The 22,733-nt window shown below is 39.2% G+C and overlaps 1 protein-coding gene across 3 annotated transcripts in view; it reads left to right on the forward strand.

Annotated features, from left to right (window-relative positions):
* The window catches only part of CDH6 (cadherin 6), a 132,188-nt gene that overhangs the window by 78,607 nt on the left and 30,848 nt on the right, over nt 1-22,733 (forward strand). For 2 of the 3 annotated variants that reach the window (XM_070411934.1, XM_070411935.1), the window contains exon 2: nt 4,151-4,507. In XM_070411934.1, coding sequence (XP_070268035.1) covers nt 4,280-4,507 — 228 coding nt within the window. In that variant the 5' untranslated portion in view covers nt 4,151-4,279. Of the gene's footprint in view, nt 1-4,150; nt 4,508-4,549; nt 4,629-22,733 lie in introns of those variants that run through there. The other variant, XM_070411936.1, reaches the window with a different exon arrangement.

The raw sequence follows: 22,733 nt of genomic DNA on the forward strand, positions 1-22,733 counted from the left end.
GTTCTAGACCAGCGGTTCTCAACCTGTGGGTCACGACCCCTTTGGGGGTCGAACGACCCTTTCACAGGGGTCACCTAAGACCATCAGAAAACACATATATAATTACATATTGTTTTTGTGATTAATCACTATGCTTTAATTATGTTCAATTTGTAACAATGAAAATACATCCTGCATATCATATATTTACATTACAATTCATAACAATAGCAAAATTACAGTTATGAAGTAGCAACGGAAATAATTTTATGTTTGGGGGTCACCACAACATGAGGAACTGTATTAAAGGGTCGCAGCATTAGGAAAGTTGAGAACCACTGTTCTAGACCATCAAACTGCAGAGGGAAGGCGGGGGGGGGGGGGGGGGGTGCCTAATAAGAGATCAACCAAAGGACTTGTATGCATGCATATAAGCATAACCAATGGACACAGACACTAGGAGGGTGAGGGCATGTGATGGGGGATGGGGGTAGCCAGAGAGAGGTCAATGGGGGAAAAAGGAGATATATGTAATAGTTTAAACAATAAAAGAATTTTTTTAAAAAGAAAAGAAGAAAGAAAAAGTTGTTCTAAAGCTGGTTATTTCTAAATGGGTAAAAAGATTTGTGATCACATCCCCTTCTACAGTCTTCTTAAAAGTTGTCAAAAGCAAATGAAAAAGATTTTGTTCCTTTTCTACAGAAATTAGTAATTTGGATGATTTTGAGTATGTGTATGGTCTTTATGTGATATGTGCTCATCTGTATTATATGTGGTGTGTTTTCTGTCTCCACATGACATAACTAGGGTATAATATTTATTGGTTAAGAAATGAAATATTTATATAGATTAATCAGGATCCTGTGTTCTTGAAAAAAATATTTAATGTTAAAACCAGTTTAAGTTGTATTAACATCTTTTAAAGTCATTATTATAAAATATGCATTTGTTTTACCTGGGTTTATAAAAAAATGTATATTATAATCTTTTGGTTGGTTGTTTGACAGCCTTCCTAAAATTTAAATGTTAAGAAACATTTTTTAACTGAGAAATGACTTTGAGTTATTCCAATGGGCCCCTGGAATGCTTCAAAAATTAGTTCTCTCTCCTTATAAAGAGAAGTTTTTGAGCTAATTGGGGCTATGTAGTATGCTTAAAATTACATGGAAAGCTTTGCCAAATAAAATAACAATGATAATAGTAATAATAACTATACTATATTATATACATATATTTTTATTAAAACGGATGTCCTAAAATTTTCAGCCTGCCTTAAGAAGGAACTTGCAAAATTCAAAGCCAAGTTCAAACAAAAAACCTCTCAGGTGCCCTGTCAGTGACACCAGGCAAGCTAAGAGTGATGGCTCCTGTGGAGGCATCCAGCATAGTGTTCCATGTGTTTGTGGTCCACGCATTGGAAGCCTATGAATTGTTTCCGATGTTCAGTGCGCACATGTAGTATTTTTAAATCTTACATACGATTTGTTCTTTATATATTGAAATTGTGTATAAAACCTAAAAATGTGGGTTTTGAGTCATTTCACAGTAATTATTATTTACCAAGAAATTGTTATCTTGAAGAGTTTTATCTTACAAAGAAAAACAGAGCTCTTTATCAATTGCATAATAATCAGGTCTATAACCACATCATTTTAAGTTGTGTCATTTACAGACAGTCATTGTTTTGCTCTGATGCATTTGCAAATATGTTCGTTACATCCTTGGAAAGGTTCATGAAAGGGACTCTGACTTCCTCTAAATTACAGGTTTCTAAACAGGTCATATCTTTAAACTAGATGATTTATAGAACGCTAGGAAGTAACTGGATTAATAAAAATACTGGCAAATAATCAGAATAAACAAAAATTGGTTTTCTGGGAATGAATGGACTGAGAATAATTATAATTCTATTATTTGTTCAAAATATTGCTGATTTTAAAATCTTTTGCTTTCCATATATAAGAAAACTTGTTTTTGCCCTACAGCAATTTGGTAAATTATATCCCCATAGCTCTAGACGGTTTTCTCAGTGGTTAGAGCATCGGCCCTCAGACTGTAGGGTCTCAGGTTCAATTTTGGTCAAGGGCACATATCTCAGTTGCAGCCTCAATCCAGGCTCAATCCTCAGCCTGGGGGGTGCATGCCCAGTTGGGGTGTGTGCAGCAGGCAACCAATCAATGTGTCTCTCTTACATTGATGTTTCTCTTTCTCTGTGTGGCCCCTCCCTTTCACTCTCTTCACTCTCTATAAAAATCCATGTGTGTGTGGGGGGGGGGGGGGGATATCCTTGGGTGAGGGTTAATAAAACAAAACAAAAAAATTACACCCTCATAAATAATATTGAAGCATTTATATTTTCCTCCCTACCTAATCCCTCCAGATTTGGCAACTCTTAATGAGTGAGTATTATTATTTTCATGGCAATACATTTCTTTGCATGAATTCAATAAGACCAACTTCCAATTGCGGTTTTATTAGCCACGACTTTGACTGGAACGTCATGCCTAAGAGAGATATGCCTGAACACTGCATATCACTGGAAAGCCTTTTGTTTTGTTTTTTGTTAATCCTCACCTGAGGACATTTTTCCATGAGTCTTTTAGAGAGAGTGGAAGAGAGAGGGAAAGACAGAGAGAAACATCGATGTGAGAGAAACACATCGATTGGTTGCCTCCTGCATGCGCCCTGACTAGAGCCTGGGCCAGGGAGGAGCTTGTGACCAAGGTATGTGCCCTTGACCGGAATGGAACCTGGGACCCTTTGGTCTGCAGGTGGACGCTCTATCGACTGAACCAAACTGGCTAGGGCTAAAGATTGACTTTAAAGCCAAAAAGATAACATCTAGGCCTCAGTTGTATTTCAGCTCCAGACCCAGAAAAGCAGCAAGATCAGAAAAGTGTCTCTGTGGCTGCCTCAGGACCAACTGCAATGACTAATGCCCCCTGCTCTGGCACCAGCCAATCAGTCAGTGGAGACCACAACCCTGAAAAAGCACATTTAGAAAGCTGATAAAAATTTTATTGAGCCCCTCGCCTGAGATCTCCCCTAAGATTCCACCTGCAAGAGAGAGATGAATATGCTCAGGATGAAGGACCCGGCACACACTCTCCCCCAGGGGAACATGCCCGCACCATTCCCTTCCCCACATCTTTCCTCTAAGGGACCCCACAAGACTTGTAACTAGGGGAGCAATGAGCAGCGGCAGCTCAGACCGGGCTAACCCCCTTAAACCTGTCTCCAAGGTCCTCTTTGCTCTAACTTCTCAGTGGCCCAAAGCTACTCAGGTCAGGGCTACTTTTGGCCTAACTTATGGTAACTCTAATGGCTAGTCTTTAAAGTTCAAGGCTCTCCTGTTACTTCTTCTATGCACCTTCCCGGTCAAATGTGGGAAATATTGAATTAAATATAGGCTTATCATCATCATTACAAAATTTCACTTCAGAAACTTCAATATGCTAATATGCACTCTGAAGAGAAGGTGCATGGCCTTTTCAAACTTATTTGGCCCAGACTGTTCTATCAGCTCATCTCCAAAGCCAAGAGACTGCAAAACAGGCTCTACCTGGACATGTCCACACATCACAGGCACTCACTACATTCTAGCAAAATTTCAACACTATCCACTCTCCATTGAATTGAAACTGTCTGTAATATTCTTTGCCTTAGACTTGTTCATAAGGATAAATATGCAAATATAGGGTGTCCCAAAAAATGAACACACACATTTTGAATAATTATAAAGGCGGTGTTTAATAAAATACATTCCATTTTCAAAATTGAGCCATCGGCCGTTAAAGTGTGTATACATTTTGGGGGGACACCCTGTGGAATCAGAAACACATACTCATTTCTTCTCACTAGATCTCAACCCAGGTACCCAGAGTACTGAAATCAGCCACTCTGGCAGGTTGACCTACAGCAACGCTATCACTTAAAATAGGATTTTTAAGGGATAGAAGAGGAGAAAGGAAAACAAGCCGCTTCCTACTGGCCCTGTGCCTTCCATTTAGCACATCTAAAGGACCATTTTTCCTCATTTCAAAACTGATAGCCAACTTATTCTTGTTGTCTTGCTATTTAAATGTCTGTCTTCTTTTGCCAGAGCTTATTTACTCTAACACTGAATTTTAAGCATCTCTAAAAACACTTGATATGTTATTATTCTTTCCAGATAGCCTCTGAGAGGCACACAAAGAACGTTCAGGAAGAAAGGAGGAATGACGCTGAATACAGTGCAGTGAACAAAAGGAGCTTCAAGGAGAGGCGCCCCGCTGCCCAGAGCCTGGACCGTGTCGTCAGAATGAGAACTTACCGGTACTTTTTGCTACTCTTTTGGGTCGGTCAGCCCTACCCAACTTTCTCAACTCCGTTATCTAAGAGGACTAGTGGTTTCCCAGCAAAGAAAAGGGCCCTGGAGCTCTCTGGAAACAGCAGGCATGAGCTGAACCGTTCGAAAAGGAGCTGGATGTGGAATCAGTTCTTTCTCCTGGAGGAATACACGGGATCCGGTAATCAGTATGTGGGCAAGGTAGGATTCCACGGGGTGCTCTGACATTGTGGTTTCAAAAGCCTGAAGAAGTTAACTGCTAGCAGACAGACGGGGAGGATGTGCACTAGTCCCCAACACAGTAAGAACTGTTGCTTATCTGGTAAGAGTTCTTTTCCCACTCTAGTCGTTTCAGGCAGAGGACTGTGGCAAGAAGCTGAGAAATGTTAGCACTCTCACAAAGAGAGAGAAATGCCCCGGTGGGAAATGAAACGCCCACAACCATCCGCACAGGATTATCATAAATCCTTTAATTTTACTTTAGCTGGAAAAATATGGCCCAGCTTATTCTATGAAGCTGGAGGTATTAAAAATAGGAACAGAGCGATTAAGCCGTAAGGAAAGGCAAGTCCCTTTTTCTCCGTCTGAAAGCAAACATTCTGAGCTTTTGTTCTTTGGCTGGGTTCAAGTTAACTATTTCTTAACTCTGATACCTACAGTGCCAGCCATTCTCCGACCTAATGGAGCCCTTTTCCCTCAAAACCCTCCACCGCCTTAGGTTGGCTGTTGGGACTGCTGCTGCCGGTATGTCTTGTCTCAGCTAATTGGCGAGAGCCGGGCATTTCAAAGACTTGTGGTTTAGCCGTGGTGAGGTTCACAGAGGAGACAAATGGTTATGGGGAGGTGCTATTTCCAAATATCATCTGACCATTTTATTGACTCCAGAAAGTGGGATGAGGAGGCATCGCTTCTGATCGCCCGGAGCCAGGGCTGGCGCTGAGTCAGGGAAACAGCTTGGTTACGCTGTCAGCCTGAGTTTCCCTGACATTTTATCATCAGCTCCATTCGTGTTGCAGAATATCTGCATACTGTAAAGATGTGAAAAATAAAAAGCCAGGGGTAAGGGTTTGAACTTTGTGAGTTCCGTGTTTCATCATATGGTGTTGATAAGAAAAATCATCATCACACGTCCTGTACATAAACAAACTGGGGCTGAACGTGTGACAGACGATAAAAGTCTTCGTTTATGATTGCAGCTACGATTTCAGACATCAATAGTAGCGTCTGCAAATTGCATAAATTTTGCAGATTCCAAGGGCTGCGTGGTCACACTTCAATCTGTTGTCAAATAGCCCTGAATAACCATGTGCAGAGCAGTCTCTTTAAGTATTTACCACTATCAGTGAGGGAGAGCCAGCCATGGCTTGGGCTGAGGTAACCAGGCTTAGTTCCAATGAAGTGAATTATTAATATGGAATAAAGTAGGAGAGGAAGTATTCGGTGAAGGGGTGAACATCAACACAGATCCCCAAGGGCCTTACCTTGTATTTGCTGTGAAATTCACACGCTGTGCGACTGCTGAAGACAGTCCGCGTGTCTGTACTTCTCTGTTTCTTTTGTGAAATTTGAATAGCGCTGCATTAATAGGGTAATGGTTGTAGAAACATTAATAATCCTATCATTTTTAAAGCACTTTCTAGAATACAAATAACTACTGTTCATAGAAGTTTTTTCGAGTACTTTGTCTAATTGACCCTCCTCTTTCTCTTTTCTGCTTTTTCCTCTCAAATGGTGATGCCCTTGTACAACAAAAATACCATGTATTTTTAAAGAAAGGCAGGCTATTTCAGGACACTAGGAGCAGCAGTGAACAAAACCGCCTAGGAATCTGCTCTAGGATTATAATTGCGGGAAGTAGTATTGCCTCGGGGAAAAGTCGTGAGCTGTGGCCCAGGGCCGGTGATTAACCTTCCTGGCTTCAGCTTCTCATCTAGAAAACAGCAATGCCTTGCTTCCTGGAGTTGCCGTGTAGTTTAAGTGAGATGAGAACTAGTGGCTGGCACATAGTAGGGGCATAAAGAAGTTGTTATTATTGGTGAAAAACCCACTGTATGCTCTCTATCACATTTATTGATAATGCATCGAAGTGGAATGTTGATTTTTATATCATTGCAAAGGTAAAATGAGATAACTGATGGATCTCTCAGTGGGTGGGAAATGTAAAGGAGAGAGGCGAAATCCCTTCACAGTCACAGCTTCAATCTGATTGGTTGGATTGGGATATTTTATTAGCAGCAAGATAAATTTCCCTGCCTCGCCTTCGCCTGTCCCTCCCCCACCTCCTGGAAGCTGTAACACAGAAGAGAGCACTAGCTGGAGAAGAAAGTCAAGGGCAGGGATTGAGTAGTGGGCAGCCTTGTTTCATCTGATGTGTGTGAGAGGTATTCGTGCACTATTCATAGGGCGTTTTCCCGAATCTGTCTTTGGAGTTATGTATCATCAATAGACAAAAGGAAGACTATAATGTGCTTCGTGCCACAATAAAAAAAAAAAAAATAGACAAAAATAAATAAATAAAATAAAATAAAAACGGGTTGGGTTCCTCATATGGCAACAAGTTGGTCCACTTTTAATAAATATGGAATAAAACAGAAACCGATGAGATTATCCAGATCCATAGGGTCAAGAAGCTTTTGAAAACAAAATTTTTTTTCAAGATCAGGCGATAGCAAAGTTTCCAAATTTTCTCAATTCACAATGTCCTTAATGTCTCAATCATTTTTTTCATGGTCTCCTTAGGTCAAAAGAAATAGTTAGGTCCAAACAATTTACTAAATATTTATGTTCTAAAAACAAATAACTGTTTGACAAAAATAAGCATCAATTAACAGAAAAAAAATTGTATTTCATTCTTAAATAACCACAGTTACTTACTAACGGAAGGTGTGTGCCTTCTGGGCACTGCACAACTTCTCAGACTGGACATTTCCTTTTCCACATTGATTTTTGCATATACCTGCCTTCTGCCACAGTGCTGGGGGCAAGCCAGCTTCATAAATACATAACATCATCAAAAGAAATGTAGCACCACCTACTGTTGAAACTGTGAACTACTCTGAGCTAGTACTTCACAAGATGTCTGACAGAGCTCAAGGGTTTGTTGCATTATTTCCCTGGAAATTTTTAAATATTTTTCTGGTGCCACAGTGAGTTCATTGCTACACCCCAGGGTACCTCAGTGAACACTCTGGGAACCATTAGACAATAATCAGATTCCCATGTAAAGGTATACAAAGGCTAACTGAATCTTATCCCTAGTAAAAAATAGTTACTTAGAGCCTCTTCTTGAGGCCTAAAACTGAAAAGATGAATAGTACAGGTAATGGATAGAAGCGTTAACTGAGGAAAAGTAGTGCAGTTGAGCAAATAACACTTAAAGTAGAAGAAAAGTGTTTTTACATGATAAACATTTGTTTATATTTGTATTTGTGTTCATTGGTTCCAGTTATTCTGGGTTTAAGTCAATAGAGATGACAGTGACAATTGTGAAGCAAGGAAAATTTGAGAATTGGTGTGGGAGCAAAGGGCTGTCGAGAGTCCAAAGAGAAAAAAAGATAGGATCACATGAGCATCCAAGAAGCAGGAGAAGACAGAGTTGGAGGCTGGATGACAGTAAAGTGAATAGACAAGATCATACTTAAAACTTGAAGCGCAAGCGAGAGCAGTAAGACCTTCCTCCTTTTCTTATCTGAATACTCCTCAGCATTTCACTCAGGGCCATAAAATGAACAGAGAAACAAACATGGACTCTGCAGGTTAGGTAGGGAGGCACTTACTGCGAACAGCTGAGATATTGACAACCCAAACTCTGACGTATGGGAACATTTCAACACCTGACTCACCTAGAATGGTGGTGGCAGGTAGGGGTAACCAGGTAGGAAGAAGTGGTCCTGTACTGGGTAAGAGTTTGTGAGCTTAAGATAGATAGATACAGATACAGATAAGGAATGTGATTTTTTTCTAAAATACATGAATATTTGGATGCTGATTTACCATAAGCAGTATCTATGTCACCTGGACACTCATTAGAGATGCAGACTCTTGGGCCCCACCTGAGAAGCTGCATTTCAACAAGAGCCCCAGGCGAACTGTATGCACATTCAAATTTGACAAGTGCTGCTTTTACAAATACTTTGCCTGGGTCTCCCCTCCCTAGAGATTCTGATTGACTTGGTTTTTAATTAAGTATTTATGAATTTATGATTCCAATATGTGACAAAATTTGAGAATCGTTGCCCCTAGGAGAATATTATCGGCGATAATTATAACACAACATGGCAAGTTCAGTGATAAACGCCTGATGGAAACATAAGAGAGAGGGCCAACTGGGAGCCGGGTCCAGCAGAGCTTCCTGAAGGAGGTGATGACGTTGAAGAACCGCTTCAAGGTGTCAGCTCGCATGGCAGAGGGAGAATTACCAGGACTTCCCAATTAATTGGCTGCCAAAGGAGAGAAAGCCAAAGGTTCAGAGATTTCTATTCAGAATCAGACAGTGATTCTATTAGAATCACTAATGCCGGCACAGGAAACAGAAAGAGGTGCATATTTTCTCGTCCAGGCTTTCAGGAAAGAGTGTACAATTTAATACAAAATCTACTTAGGTTATCTTTGGCTTATAGAAAAATAAGAAGAAAGCATCATAATTTCACACTTTCAGAAAAACACCATGCCTTCCTGCCAGCTTTACGTAATGTAGCAATTCCTTGGTGATGATCACTCTATAGTGTGAGATTAAGCTCAATAAGAAAGAAGAACAGAGGCAGATATTGATTAAATGTTTGAGGCACAGGCATTAAAACATAGATAAATGTATTTTTAGACCTCAGAACTATGCACAATATGAGGCAAAAGATTTACATATTATCATTAAACAGACCCCAGCAAAGCTTAATTTCCTGGTCTCCTCCACTTGATCCTTCACAATGTTCTTTGTCCTCTTCTTCCACACAATGTGTACCTAAAACTAATCCCCATTAGAAGCATTCGAGATGCTCCTATTTTTGGTAACATACCAGGAGGTCTGTTTTTATGGACTTTGGTGAACTGTATATTTTCATAGATATTTTCTGATGCTAATTTTTTGGAAACTGGTGATGGTCTTCTTTGGCAGAGCTTTCCCAAAAACTGGTAACTGTGCTTTTTAAAATATCAGGAAAATGTGGCTTCTATTGGAAACTCTGATGTACACGTCTTCCTAATAAGCCTTTCTCTTGAGTCTTTAAAATTAGTATTTACCCAGTTCAACGAAGCCAATATTCTTAGGATGATTGGACAGTAATGTTTTAATGGCCCATAAAAATAAAAGTTGTCAGCCAAATACACCTTTAAAATGAGGGATGAATAATTATTTGTTCCTATAATTACATGATCCAAAAATCAGTCAACATAAAGCAACATATTATATACATTCTGAAAGACCATTTAAAAGATGCTGTAATTAAAATATTGCTTTATGATATTCTTTTTTTCTGAAAAGAGCATAAACTTAAGAATAGAAACCTCCTGGTGCTAATTTGATGGGTGATTCAGAGACTCATTTAACCCCCTGTTACTTCAAACAGCAGCATCGGTGAAAGCCTCATCACAGTAACCTTTACTGGGCATCACTTTGTTCCAGACACACTGCCAAGTGCTTCAGGTGTATTATCTCATTGAACCCTCACAGCAACCTTAATGCCCACATGTTCGCTATATCCCTGTTTTATAGATGAGTAAACTAAGGCTCAGAGCAGTCAGGTATTTTAATCCAAAGTCTCACACTGCTGGAACTTGGCAGTTGGCCTCTGTCTGTTCAGTTATCTCCCCCCTCAAACACACCACTGCTTCGCAGAGCCAGGGCAAGGCACAAATGAAAAAACAGACACACCACATACTTTGGTGTTCAATGATAGAATTCAATTCAATGTCACAGATACCTACTGAGAACCTGCTGTGGGATAGCCATGAAGAGAGAGAGAAAGAATGTTTTTTAAAGACTGCTTTTAAAGAGCTACGCAAATATGTTTGCATGAATATTTTGTGTCTTCCTTTTATTTTTGCTTGATTTTAATTTCCAGAACACATCAGTGATATCCAAAATAGTTACATGTGAGGATTTTAAAATTAAATATGTACTTATTGGTCTTTTGGGTCATCATGATGAAAAATCTCTCTTTTTTTTTTCTCTTGATAACCTTCTCTAAACTTCAATGACCTGCAATCTTTTCTCCCTGAGGCAGGACAAGTGCCTTGAGCACATCTTTCTTCTTCATCATTTAATTTAATGCTCAGCCATTTAACACTTTTATATTTCAACTGATGGTATATTTCAGAGAACATGCATTCACTTGCTTGTTGGATGTCCTTTTTTAAAATGTCTCAAGAAGTAACTTCCCAACTGCTAATATTGGTGGTAATCTTCCTTTTGTTTCTACTACCAGCCAACTAATTTCAATTCCTTAATGACAAAAGCTTCAGTTTGCCATCTGATGCTAAGAAAATGTCCCGTTTAATAGCAATTCCCCGAGTCTCGAACTCCCCTCTCTGCACAGTTGCTCATGTAGAGAGCAAAACAGTTAAAATGTCTGACCTTGGTCACAAACCCAAAGGCAACTTTCAGCTTCCTGGGTCACACAGAGTAAAGTACAGAAAGCCAACAATGACCCAATCCAGAATCCTCCAACTTCCAAGTCATTATGCCTGTGGAATCCTATATCCTTCTGCTTATAATTCAATTTGTTCAAAAAAATAAAGGGATGAAGGTGAATAAAAGAGAGTTAAGGGTTTAGATTCTTTTTGTCCCCACTGAGCTATTTTATTTCCACGCTCTACCAGTCAAACAGAGCTAGAGGTTGTTGGAAGGTTATAGAGACTCTACATGCTCATTATAACAAATCCCCCAGAATCTAGCCCATGGACATTGTTAAGTAGTTCTTCACTGATTGCCTTAACTTGTTTGTACTACTGTTGAACCGTGTAATTCTTGATTTGCACCAGAGTTCTTCATTTTTTTTTATCATATTATGGATCTGTCATAGCAAATATTCAGAGTGTCCACATCTAGTTTATATTTCTTTTAAAATCAAAATCCCTAATTATAATTTTGACTGAATTTTATTGCAAAAAAATTAGATTAAAAATCCCTAACATATGTGTGTAATTAACAGTCAATATGTTCTTAAACCACAGTCTTTTTCATTTCCATTGATATGAATGACAGCATTAGAACATTATTTTAAATATGACAAGACAAGTATATATTATAACCAGAATTATAAATTTAACTATTAGAGGGCAGTACCTCTCTAGTCAAAATTAAGTATATCTTCCTAATGTTCTTTTTTTTTTTACCAAAAATAAACAGGTTTTTGATAGGGGTTCTACCTTTTATAACCTTCATCAAATTTAGGGATTATGTTTAGATCTTAATGTGTCATTGGAAACTCAAGAAGGCATCTCTTTTTGTGTAGATGTAGACTGCTGGTAGCAACAATATAAGCCTTTATGCAGTCAGTTATTAAGACGACAATGCAATATAATCCTAATGAGACTGCCAGTATTCTTTCCGAACCTATCTTTCCCTCGGGAATTGAAGAAAGGGCTGAAGGAAAGTACAGAATTCCCCAGAAGAGAATAAGAGATTTTTTTTTATTGCCATTATTGATAAATAAGTAAAAGTAACACGTATTCTCAAAGGTAATGTGAGGCATCAAATTTGAAATTATGCAACCTGCAATAAGAAGAAAAGCAGCATGCCAAAATATTTCACTGGAAAAATATTTATAGTTTCTTCCAGTTTTCCATTCACCGAGAATACATGCACACAAGAAAAGAGAGGCACTTTAAAAGATTAAAACGTATACATGTGTGAAATATATGAATAAATATTTTAGGTGCATTGGTGTATTTCGGCAGACCTGAGGGCAGTAATAAAAGCATAACAAAAAGCTTGAAATATCACTCTGGATGTGGGATTTAATGCTGACTAGAGGGAACAGAGATTGGAGTTAAGAAGGCAATTGAAGAAGTTATCTCAGCTATGGCATTTTCAAATAGATTTGGAAAGAAAATGCTTTTCATTCATTCAACAATTACTCACCAGAGTGCAAAGTTAATAGCAGAGGCAGCCTGCCTATGTTTGAGCCACAGCTACACTGACTATCTAGGTATATTGAGCAAGTTATTTAACCCCTCTCTGCCCTCAATTTCTTTAACTGTTAAATGAGGGGGGTAATAAAGTCATTGAGGTGAGGCTTAAATAAGTTAATACACAGAAAGGGCTTAGAATGGGCCTGGTGTATCATAGGAAACTAAGGGAAGACCAATACCAGGCAGGATGGCTCCCTGCTACCAAGTGTGCCTTCAAAGAAAGAAAAGGTGAAGGGAAGGAAGAACCAAAGGTGCCCAGAACATCCCACTAATGTTCTGCCTCCTTCAGGGAAGCCAAGCATCATGGGTCAGGAGATGGTGTCAAAGCAGCTAAGGCATCTGCAAATATGATTGATTAATCAACCGCAATTCTGAAGGCTAAGCATACATAAAAATACCAAGTTTTCTTTATTATCCCCACCGAACAAAAAATAAAACGCACACTACAACCACATTAGTGTGCATTTGTGTTCAATCTTGGTAACTTTTCTTCATCCTCCTATTAAGGCTACTTATCATTTATTTCATTTTAAAGCATCAGTTTGCACCACAATGTAGAGTTTATATTATTTAAATTACTGTGAAATGTTAAGTGTCCCAGTAATTCAAAAAATGACTATAGGACTTCAGGCATCCTAATATTTCAAGTTGGAGTTATCATAATTAAGTTGGAATGATATTACAATCTCCTTATATTATTGAATCAAAGTTTTATTGTGGGAAAACTGCTCTTGATTTACTTGTTTAATTACCCTGAATGCTTCACATTTTAGAGCAAAATAATGAATTTCTTGTTTAAGGTTGAATTTTTGACCTTCAATAATTGAGTAGTGTTTTATATTGGATCCCAGCACTGCTCTTTCGATGGGTACTTTAGATATTAAATTTATACCTTTGGATATTTATATCTTTGTAAACTCTGCAAGGCCCTAGGCTACACATCTTGCTCATCTTTGTATCCTCCAAGGTCCCTGGCACAGATTTCGCACATTGGAAACAGTCAAGTATTCCTTAATTAAGCTGCAATGACCACAAAAGATGAAAATCTGCTATACTGTCTGAAAACTGCCTCCCACTTTATTGGCGTGAATGGTTTGATATGGATATCATTGGTGGTGCTTTGTGTCATTGAATTGACAACTGAAAACCTAGTCTTTAAAGTTCAAGAATATATAAACAGTAAACATATAAACCAAATTTATTATGAAAGTCTTTCCATGGAAACTACCTCTAAAATTTTCCCATCAAAGTGACACAAAAATTTACAATACAATAGGATAAAACTCAAGCTTCCTTAGTGCAAACCAGAGAAACTAAAGACAACACAGTTGTATGTGCATGAACTAACAAGAAAGACAAAAAGGAAATATATAGCAAATAGTATCATATCATAAAAGCTGGCTCCTTTAAGACTTTTACAAATGAAAACCAAACATTATTTGGGGTCTCAGTAGAAGAAAGTTTGAAACAAAATGAGAAAAAGCCAGAGTTAACCAATAGAAAACAAACTTCTTTCTCTTAAAATTCCCAAGAAAGTACAGAGTGCTCAGTAAAAGAGAAATCATTTAAGACCTGAGAACGATGATTGCAATGATTCACAATAGATCAACGATCAAGACAAATGTGATCATACAGGGAGAGAAAAATTCTATATAATGACTAATTCTTTTTTTACCAACTATGTTTTCTCCTAATCAACATATTTTTAATTCTCACAGGAAAAATCATCATCTCTGGAGAATAATCTCATCTTTATTCTTTCTACTATTTATGTTAAGTACAATTCAGAAGAGAAACATAGAAGAGGAGATGCAAAGAAAATTTGCTTTAAAATACAGACATGTAAAACTGTAGCATGCTTTTATTGTTTTCTTTTCATAAATTGGAAAGCATAAGAATCTGGCTCATTGCCTTCCTTAATCTATAGCCTGGGGCTACATCTCCCCCCCACCCCACCCCACCCCCACCCCAAGTACCCTCCAGGAAGAGAGCATCTCTTTTAAAAATCAAGTAAAGCTTTTTTTTTTTGGCATCTTCTCTAAGTTTGAGATTATTTCCAAATAAAAGATTTTTTAAAAATTAAAAAATAAAAAGCAAGGCAGAATGGATTATAAGAAATTACTTTCTGATCCTATTTGTATTTTGAGTGTTCTATCCATCCTCCCACCTATGTGTATTATGTAAAAAGAATAAAAGGGGGGACTATTTACCCTGTGTTAAAGCTATGATCTTGGTGATTACCAATCCACCGGCCTCTTAAAGTGAAATGTAGTTTTAAAAGTAAATCAAAGAAATTAGGTGACTTGGGCAAACTTGAGTGGCAGTACTTTGTTCAGTTTTATCTCCTTTTCAGCAGTCTACACATCACTGACTTAAGTTTTACAGTGATAATGTGGCAGTGTGAAGCAAACCATCAAGCAACTTCTAAGGGGGGATAGAACAGGACACACAACACAAGGGAAGTCATCCCCTAGCAGGTGGAGGCAGCATGGATCGTTTTTAGCAGTTTCACTGCAGACAACTGGTCATGAGATAAGGAGCAGTGATGATGTTATCTCACATTTTATCAGGCACTACAGTTTAGGGCATGCTCTCTCACATGTAAGAGAGATTCATGGGAGCATGCCTCCACTTGAGGAAGCCAGAATCCAGCTTTTCTGATATGGTTACATCAGATACTCCTCCCTAAAACCACATTATTACGATATTAACATAGCAGAGAGCCATTTCAGACATGGCGGGCACATGACATAATAGCACGCAGGCTTAGGAGTTGGAGCACTAAAGTTCCTGACTCTAACATCATTGTGAGGACACTTACCCAGTGTAGCTGTTGGGACCGTTCACATTTCACTGATTGTTTCACAGTTAGTTCCCTTAAAGAAAAAAAAAAAGAGTTGTTCAAATCATTTAAGAATTTATATGCTAGTTCCCAAGCAAGAAAATCTAATAAATGAACTCATAATCTTCTCTCCTAGAAATGCTCACCATTATTTCCTTGACTGTATGAGTAGGTTACAGAATTCAATTTAATCATCATTTCCTGAGCACATATGGGATGCTTGGGAGCTTTGAATTTGAATAAAAAATAGTCTCTCCCTCAAGTAAACTACTTGTTTTATGAAGATATGGCTTTAACTTTTTAAATCCCAAGTAAGAGTCAACATAAGATTATTATATCTAATATGATTTTTATCTTTGAAGAAAAACATATTTGAGGAAAAGTCCATTAGCTAGTGAGAAACATAATTTTTTAAATCTCTGCTGCTTGATTTCTTGTGTCTTAAATGTCTGCATTTATCTATAAGTATTTTCTTCCAAGTGTAGTGTCAGAGATAGAGAGAGATGAAATAGGAAAATTGAACTGAAATGCCCTGAGTTCCCGGGTTCTTGTCTCGATGGTTTTGAAGAATGAAGCTACGGATGAAAGGTGATAGGTGAAAAGTACAGAAACTTTATTGCAGGCAGATGCTACCTCTAAAACCTAATTCTAAATCCTAAGCCTGAGACTCTGTCCCTCCTGGACGGACAGAGGGGCCCTTAAGAAGGGTGATCGCTGCTTTCTTTGTCTTGAGGCATCAAATAGGCTGCAGTTCTTTGTCTGAACCTGGCCCTTCTTATTGGTCATTGTGCTACATAGAGTTAGTTTTCAAAGCTCAAAGCCCACGTGGTTCCCTCACCTTCTCTCCCCTTATCTTGTTGGTTGGAGTCACTGTTGATTTATCTTATAGCTCTCCCAGTTGTGTTGGCAGAGAAAGCCTTATCTCATGGCCCTCCCAGCTACTCAGGTCAGGGCTAGTTTTGGCCTAACTTACGGTAACTCTAATGGCTCAGGCTCAAGATGCCTTTTGGTTTATGGCTGTTTTTAATTGCAGGGGTCAGATATATTTCTATTTGCCTATTCCGTTTCTCTACTCTCTGTACAAGTAAGATAAACACCCTGGCATCTTCAAGTCTCCATTATGTATTCCTTCCCCCATAGGCCCCTTTTTATTCCTAACCTAAACCTGCCTAATTAAGCTAGCTAGCTAACCCTTTCAGAGAAAGGGAGAGACAGAAAGAGGGGGAGTGTGTGTGTGTGTGTGTGTATCCTTAGCTTTGTCAATTGCTGAAAAGATTACAGTATGAGGCAAAAAGCAGGATTAAAACTGGTGAGTTACAGTGCCTTGCTAAATCAATTTTTGACTGGGTATCTGGCTCTCAACTTGATTTACCGCTGGCATTTTGAAAATGAAAATGTTAGACTAAGCAAGAGTTGAGACTAATGTCTTCATCTGCCGAAGACCTTGGACATCCAGAGCCAAGCACAAGGCAGGAGTAAACAATGCCTTTTGGGGGAAATAACTACATGCAGTGAATAAACCAAAAGGCATTTGTTTAATTGATAAGTCCAAAATGAACAATAACCTCTATTACAGTTTGTATCATTTGTGCCAATAGAATTTACAAATAACTTAGCCTGGGGCCTAATATAATAAATACAAGGAATCGGGAAACTTTTGTAATCATCCTGGAAAGTGTTGTTCGACAGTATGTGCTCACGTGAGCGAACATAGACTTTGGAGTCAGGCCGATCTTGGTATCCTTCCTGGCTCTGCCCTTAACTTTCAGTCAGTTACTTAACCTCCCTGACCTCAGGTTCTCTGAAAAAAAAAAAAAAAATAGGAGAAAGTAATGCTTGTCTCCTGGAGTTGTTATGAGACTTAGTTGATGTATCACACAAGGCACTTAAGCAGTACCAGACACATAGTGTCACCAAAGGTTAGTTTTCTTCCCTCTTCACTGGGATTCTTGAACTGAAACCACATACAGTTTCAGTTCACCTTGAATCCCAGAGATAAGAAACAACTGTCATCGTTTTCTATTTCTGCTGTTAACAAGTTACACAAATTTAGTGAATTAGAACAGTACAAATTTATGCTCTTGCAATTCTAGAAGTCAAAAGTCTAAAATGGGTTTCACTGGGCCAAAACCAAGGTGTCTGCAAGGTGTCCTTCTGGAGGCGCTAGGAGAATCCCTCCCCTTGCCTTTTCGAGCCTGCATTCCTTGGTTCATGGGCCCTGCCTCCCTGTTCAAAGCTGGCAGTGTAGCATCTTCAAATCAATCTCTCCGCTTCATTGAACATTTCCTTCTCTGACTCCCTACCTTCCCTTAGAAGGACGCTGGTGATTATGCTGGCCTCTGTCAGGACAATCCAGATTAATGTTCCGATCTGAAGAGCTTTATCTTAACCACACCTGTATATCCTTTTTGCCTTTAAGGGATCATAGTCCTTGGTTCTGAGAAGTAGTACAGGAACCTCTTTGGGAGAGCCATTATTCTGCCTACTACATCTACTACAACCTAAAGTTTTGTTCACTTACTAGTTACTTTGGTACTTTTGACATTAAATTCAAAGTATCGAGTGTAAAAGATAAATGTCAAGGATATGAATAAATTTTCTTGAGTTTAGATTGAAATTTTTTTCACTTTTAGAACTTTTTCAAAAAATTCTCCTCCACATAACACAAGTCTTTTTCAGTGGCTATTAAATCTAACAAAACATAAAAGATGGAATTGAGTGGGGTCATGTGTTATCTCTATAAATGCAGAACTCTTTATGATATAATTTGAATGAATTTTTAAAGTTATAAGGTACATAATGAGAAAAAAAAGATGGGAGGAGAGAAAGATGATAGTAGATAGATAGAGAATTCCATCAGTGGCTCTCAGTGGAGGCAATTTTGTTCTCTCAAAGGACATTTGGCAATATACAGAGATGTTTTTTATTGTCACAACTTGAAAGCTGCTACAGGTATCTAGTGGGTAGAGGTCAAGAATGCCGATAAATAGGACAGGTACCTCTACAAAGAGTTACCCAGCCCAAACTGTCAATGGTGTAGAGGTTGGAAAATTCTGCATTAGATCTCTATACCTCGGCACTTAAAATATTGTTTGGTATAGAGTATGCCTTTAATGAATATTCATAAAAGTGGATGTAAACATCGAGAGAAAAATACTTGTGTTGTAGTTAACAGACTAGACCAGGGGTCCTCAAACTTTTTAAACAGGGGGCCAGTTCACTGTCCCTCAGACCGTTGGAGGGCCGGACTATAGTTTAAAAAAAAACTATGAACAAATTCCTATGCACACTGCACATATCTTATTTTGAAGTAAAAAAAACAAAACAGGAACAAATACAATATTTGTATTTGCATGTGGCCCGTGGGCCGTAGTTTGAGGACCCCTGGACTAGACTGAAATGTCAGACTGCCTGAACTCAAATTCTGCTCCCTGTGGTTGTATGATGCTGAAAAGTTACTTAACTTTTATCTTGTCTCAGTTTCCTCATTAGTGTAGAGGGGATAGGAAGAGATTCATAACAAGTAAAACATTATCTAATCTATATAATAAATTTAGCACATTTTCTAGCCCATAGTACGGGCTTAATAAATGCCTGCTATTACTATTTTCCCAAATCCCAGCCAAACCAATTCCCAAATGATCTATATATATAAAAGCCCAAGTAACTGTCTGACCGTCCGACTGTCTGACCAGTAGCTATGACATGCAATGACCACCAGAGGGCAGACAGTTCAACCGGTAGCTATGATGCACACTGACCACCAAGGGCAGATGCTCAACACAGGTGCTGCCAAGCTGTGGTGACTTGGCAGCTGTGGTTCTCGGGTGACACACCCAGAACCAGAGAGGAGGGAGCCCAATCCCGGTATGTCACCCTAGAACCACCCTCTCGCAATTCGGAACCCCTCGGGGGATGTCTGAGAGCTGGTTCCAGCCCGATCCCCACAGGCCAGGCCAAGGGACCCCACCAGTGCACAAATCTGTGCACCGGGCCTCTAGTAAATAATATAAAAGAACACTTTAAAGATAAAATATTTCCACTGTTATAAAGTGGAAAATTTCCACAAAATTATTTATGTTGTATAGAAGAAATTAATTTTTTCAGGTCATTACAAGAGGCAACATAGTATAACCAGAAAAAGAATATGGGATATGGAGATAGCCCAATCCTAGGTTTTGTCAGAGAAAAGAAGATTTTCCAGATTCTTTTAGAGCCCATTCAATGAATCAAAAGATGGGTCTGGCGAGCTAGAATAAAACTCACTGATTCTATCTAATAAAGAAGGACTATGCTAATTGACCCTCACACCGTTGCAAAGATGGCAGCATCCACAGCCAATAAGGAGGGAATACGCTAATTGACTGCCACACCCTCAGAGTTGGTAGCACCCACAGCCACAAGATGGCAGCGCCCAGTCCCCTCAGCTCTGCCGGGGTGGCAGGCATGCGGCAAGGCCAGGCCCCTCTGTATGCCTGCCTCTGGAGTCCCCCAGTCCCCTTAGCCCCCCAGCCACCCAGGGCCAGCCCAAGGCACAGGCAAACCTCGGATGGCAGCTGCCCATCCTCCCAGGGCGGGCTGAGGCTTGTACTGCCAGAAGTGGCAGCAGCAGAGATGTGATGGGATGCTGCCTTCTCCTGATTGCCAGGTCACCTCCCACCCCTGAGGGCTCCCAGACTGTGAGGCGGGGGCAGGCCAGGCTGAAGGACCCCCCCCCCCCCTCCAGTGCATGAATTTTCATGCACCAGGCCTCTAGTCATGTATAAATGTCATCACCAAAAATTATTGGTGCCAGGCTCAGGGCTGCAGGCCACGCTTCCATCCCAGCTTTCCTCTCAGATTTTATCATGGGAATCAGCTCTTCTCGTCACCAAAACTCATGTGGTGGGGTACTCCTGCAGCATTTCACATTTCTGGCTTCTAAATACGTGCACACGCACAACCCTGTGCATATTTGAAGTCATTTTACTGCCCTGAGTCAATGTCTCTGAAGTCCTTAAAGGGGGCCAGGGAGCAGGGGCAAGTTTGTGGGTACAGGTGAATGGGGAGTTGGCTTTTCCTTTCCCTTTGGGGAAATCATGTAGTGAGGAAGAAGCTCATTTTAGCTCCCCAGAGCCTTCCAAAGCTTCTCCAGGGCAAGAAAAAGGTGGATGGTCCCTACCAAGGATAAAGCAACTCATTAGCTACAACCAAGGACAATGAAGGAATCATAGTCAGACATGAGGGCCTATGGAGAAGAGAATAGAGCAGGTCACCTGGGACCTTAAGAAGCTGAGGTCATGATTCCACCTGCCAAAACCACAGACACCACTAAGGAAAGTAATGGATGAGAGACTAGCAGGCTAGAGACTAGCAGGCCAAAGGACAGTGCAAGAACTACCTTTGGTTCCAAATGCCCCAAATTTCCCTCTGGTTCATGCCATGTGGCTCTCTCTTCTTCATACACCCAGATGTCATCTTAAACTAGATCAGGGGCAAGGGAAGAAAGCTGAAACCAGAAAGACTAGGATTTATTTAAAAGAGTTATCTAAAGAGACTGTATTATTGAATCAGGCAGACTGTATTGAATTGCACTAAATTATTGACTCAATATTCAACCTAACATAGAGTTCCTAATATTCAATAGGATCAGAGCTTGAGGGATAAGCTATTAAAAAAATAATAATAAGGCCCTAGTGGGTTTGGCTCAGTGGATAGCATTGGCCCATGGACTGAAGGGTCATGGGTTCATTTCTGGTCAAGGGAACATATTTCAGTTGCAGATTCGATCCTCTACCCCCACCCCACCCTCGCGCCAACAATTGATGTATCTCTCTCACATCAATGTTTTTCTCTCTGTGTCTTTCCCCCTCCCTTCCACTCTCTCCAAAAATGAATGGGAAAATATCCTCGGGTGAGGATTAACAATAATAATAATAATAATAATAATAATAATAATAATAAGGAACCTGCATCTAACCTTGCATATCTGAGTGCAGTGTGAGAAAATATGGGGTCCTGCAACTCAAGGGAAAGAGTATTTCTATTTTAGCTGACATAATTACTTTTATTAGCCCAGGCACCTACTCAAGGCATCCTTTGATTTTCTCCCACACTGAACCTTGAAACCATGCCATGCACTCATCTGGTTGCTAAATCATTTTTCTTCCATTAGTAAATCTAAACTCCTCCAGGAACTCTTCATAAACCATCAAAGATCTAACATGTTCCCTGACTCCACCTTGTCCAACTTAAAACTTCCTTCCATACTGTTCTCCATCTTTTCATTTATTTTTTTATTCCTAATACTTAAAGTACTCAACTACCTAATTTCTGCTTTATTCTGTATCTTTTACATATGAGTATTTATGAGCCTAAATTGCAAGTTTGTAGAAGACAGGTATTGTTTTTTATTTGTTGCCTCTTCAAGACAATAAGTGTTTTTAAATGGTCTTGGTTGACAGTTAAATCATGTTTATTATGGAACAACGTTTCCATAAAATGGATCATTTTCCATACATTATTCATTACTTTCTGCAAAAGGGATGATACTTGAAATATGATTCAGTAAAATCTTGTAGCTTCTTCACCCTTAACAGGTGTCTTCTGTCCCAGTTCCTAGTGCAGTGATGGCGAACCTATGACACGCGTGTCAGAGGTGACAAGCGAACTCATTTTTTTTGGTTGATTTTTCTTTGTTAAATGGCATTTAAATATATAAAATAAATATCAAAAATATAAGTCTTTGTTTTACTATGGTTGCAAATATCAAAAAATTTCTATAGGTGACACGGCACCAGAGTTAAGTTAGGGTTTTTCAAAATGCTGACACACCGAGCTCAAAAGGTTCGCCATCACTGCCCTAGTGTAATTACAATGGTCAGTGTACTTAATATGCTTATAACTTCTTTGTTCTTTTCAGCAAATACAAGTGACATAATTGTATTGAGGTTTCATTGGTTATTAAATAAATTTATTTAAGAACTGAGACAATAAGTTGTATTCCTCCCTCATATTGCTCAGATTGGACCATGTGCCTAATGTTTGGTAATAATTCCTAAATTATCTGGCAACTTTAGGAACATATATTCTTGATACATGGAATTATCTTAAAATCAAGTGAGAAAGGGGATTGAGGACACTAAGATTTGCTTTGGTGATACTCTCCATGGGGCCACGTCCACAACCCAAATTTGTCAAGGTGATGCACTTAAAAAATAATAATAATAAATCAACCGAAAAACAAATAAGACCAAGAGCTCCTTCTAAAACCAAATGCCACAGGTATGTAGTAAAAGTCCCACCAGCGTCAGATGAGATCTTCCTTTCTGAGGGAAGCGGATAATTTTTACTTGATGGTGAATCGTTAAAAGTGAACCAGATGATTAAGCTTAATGGAACAGCCACATTCAACTGAAATTAGTAAGAACATGCCTCCGGCAGCCTACAACCTTTTATTTGTTGTTGTTTAACTTCTGC

Source organism: Myotis yumanensis, unplaced genomic scaffold (genome assembly GCF_028538775.1).
Source record: "Myotis yumanensis isolate MYYU_CA2020_CCGP unplaced genomic scaffold, mMyoYum1.0.hap1 SCAF_4, whole genome shotgun sequence".
NCBI classification, from domain to species: domain Eukaryota; kingdom Metazoa; phylum Chordata; class Mammalia; order Chiroptera; family Vespertilionidae; genus Myotis; species Myotis yumanensis.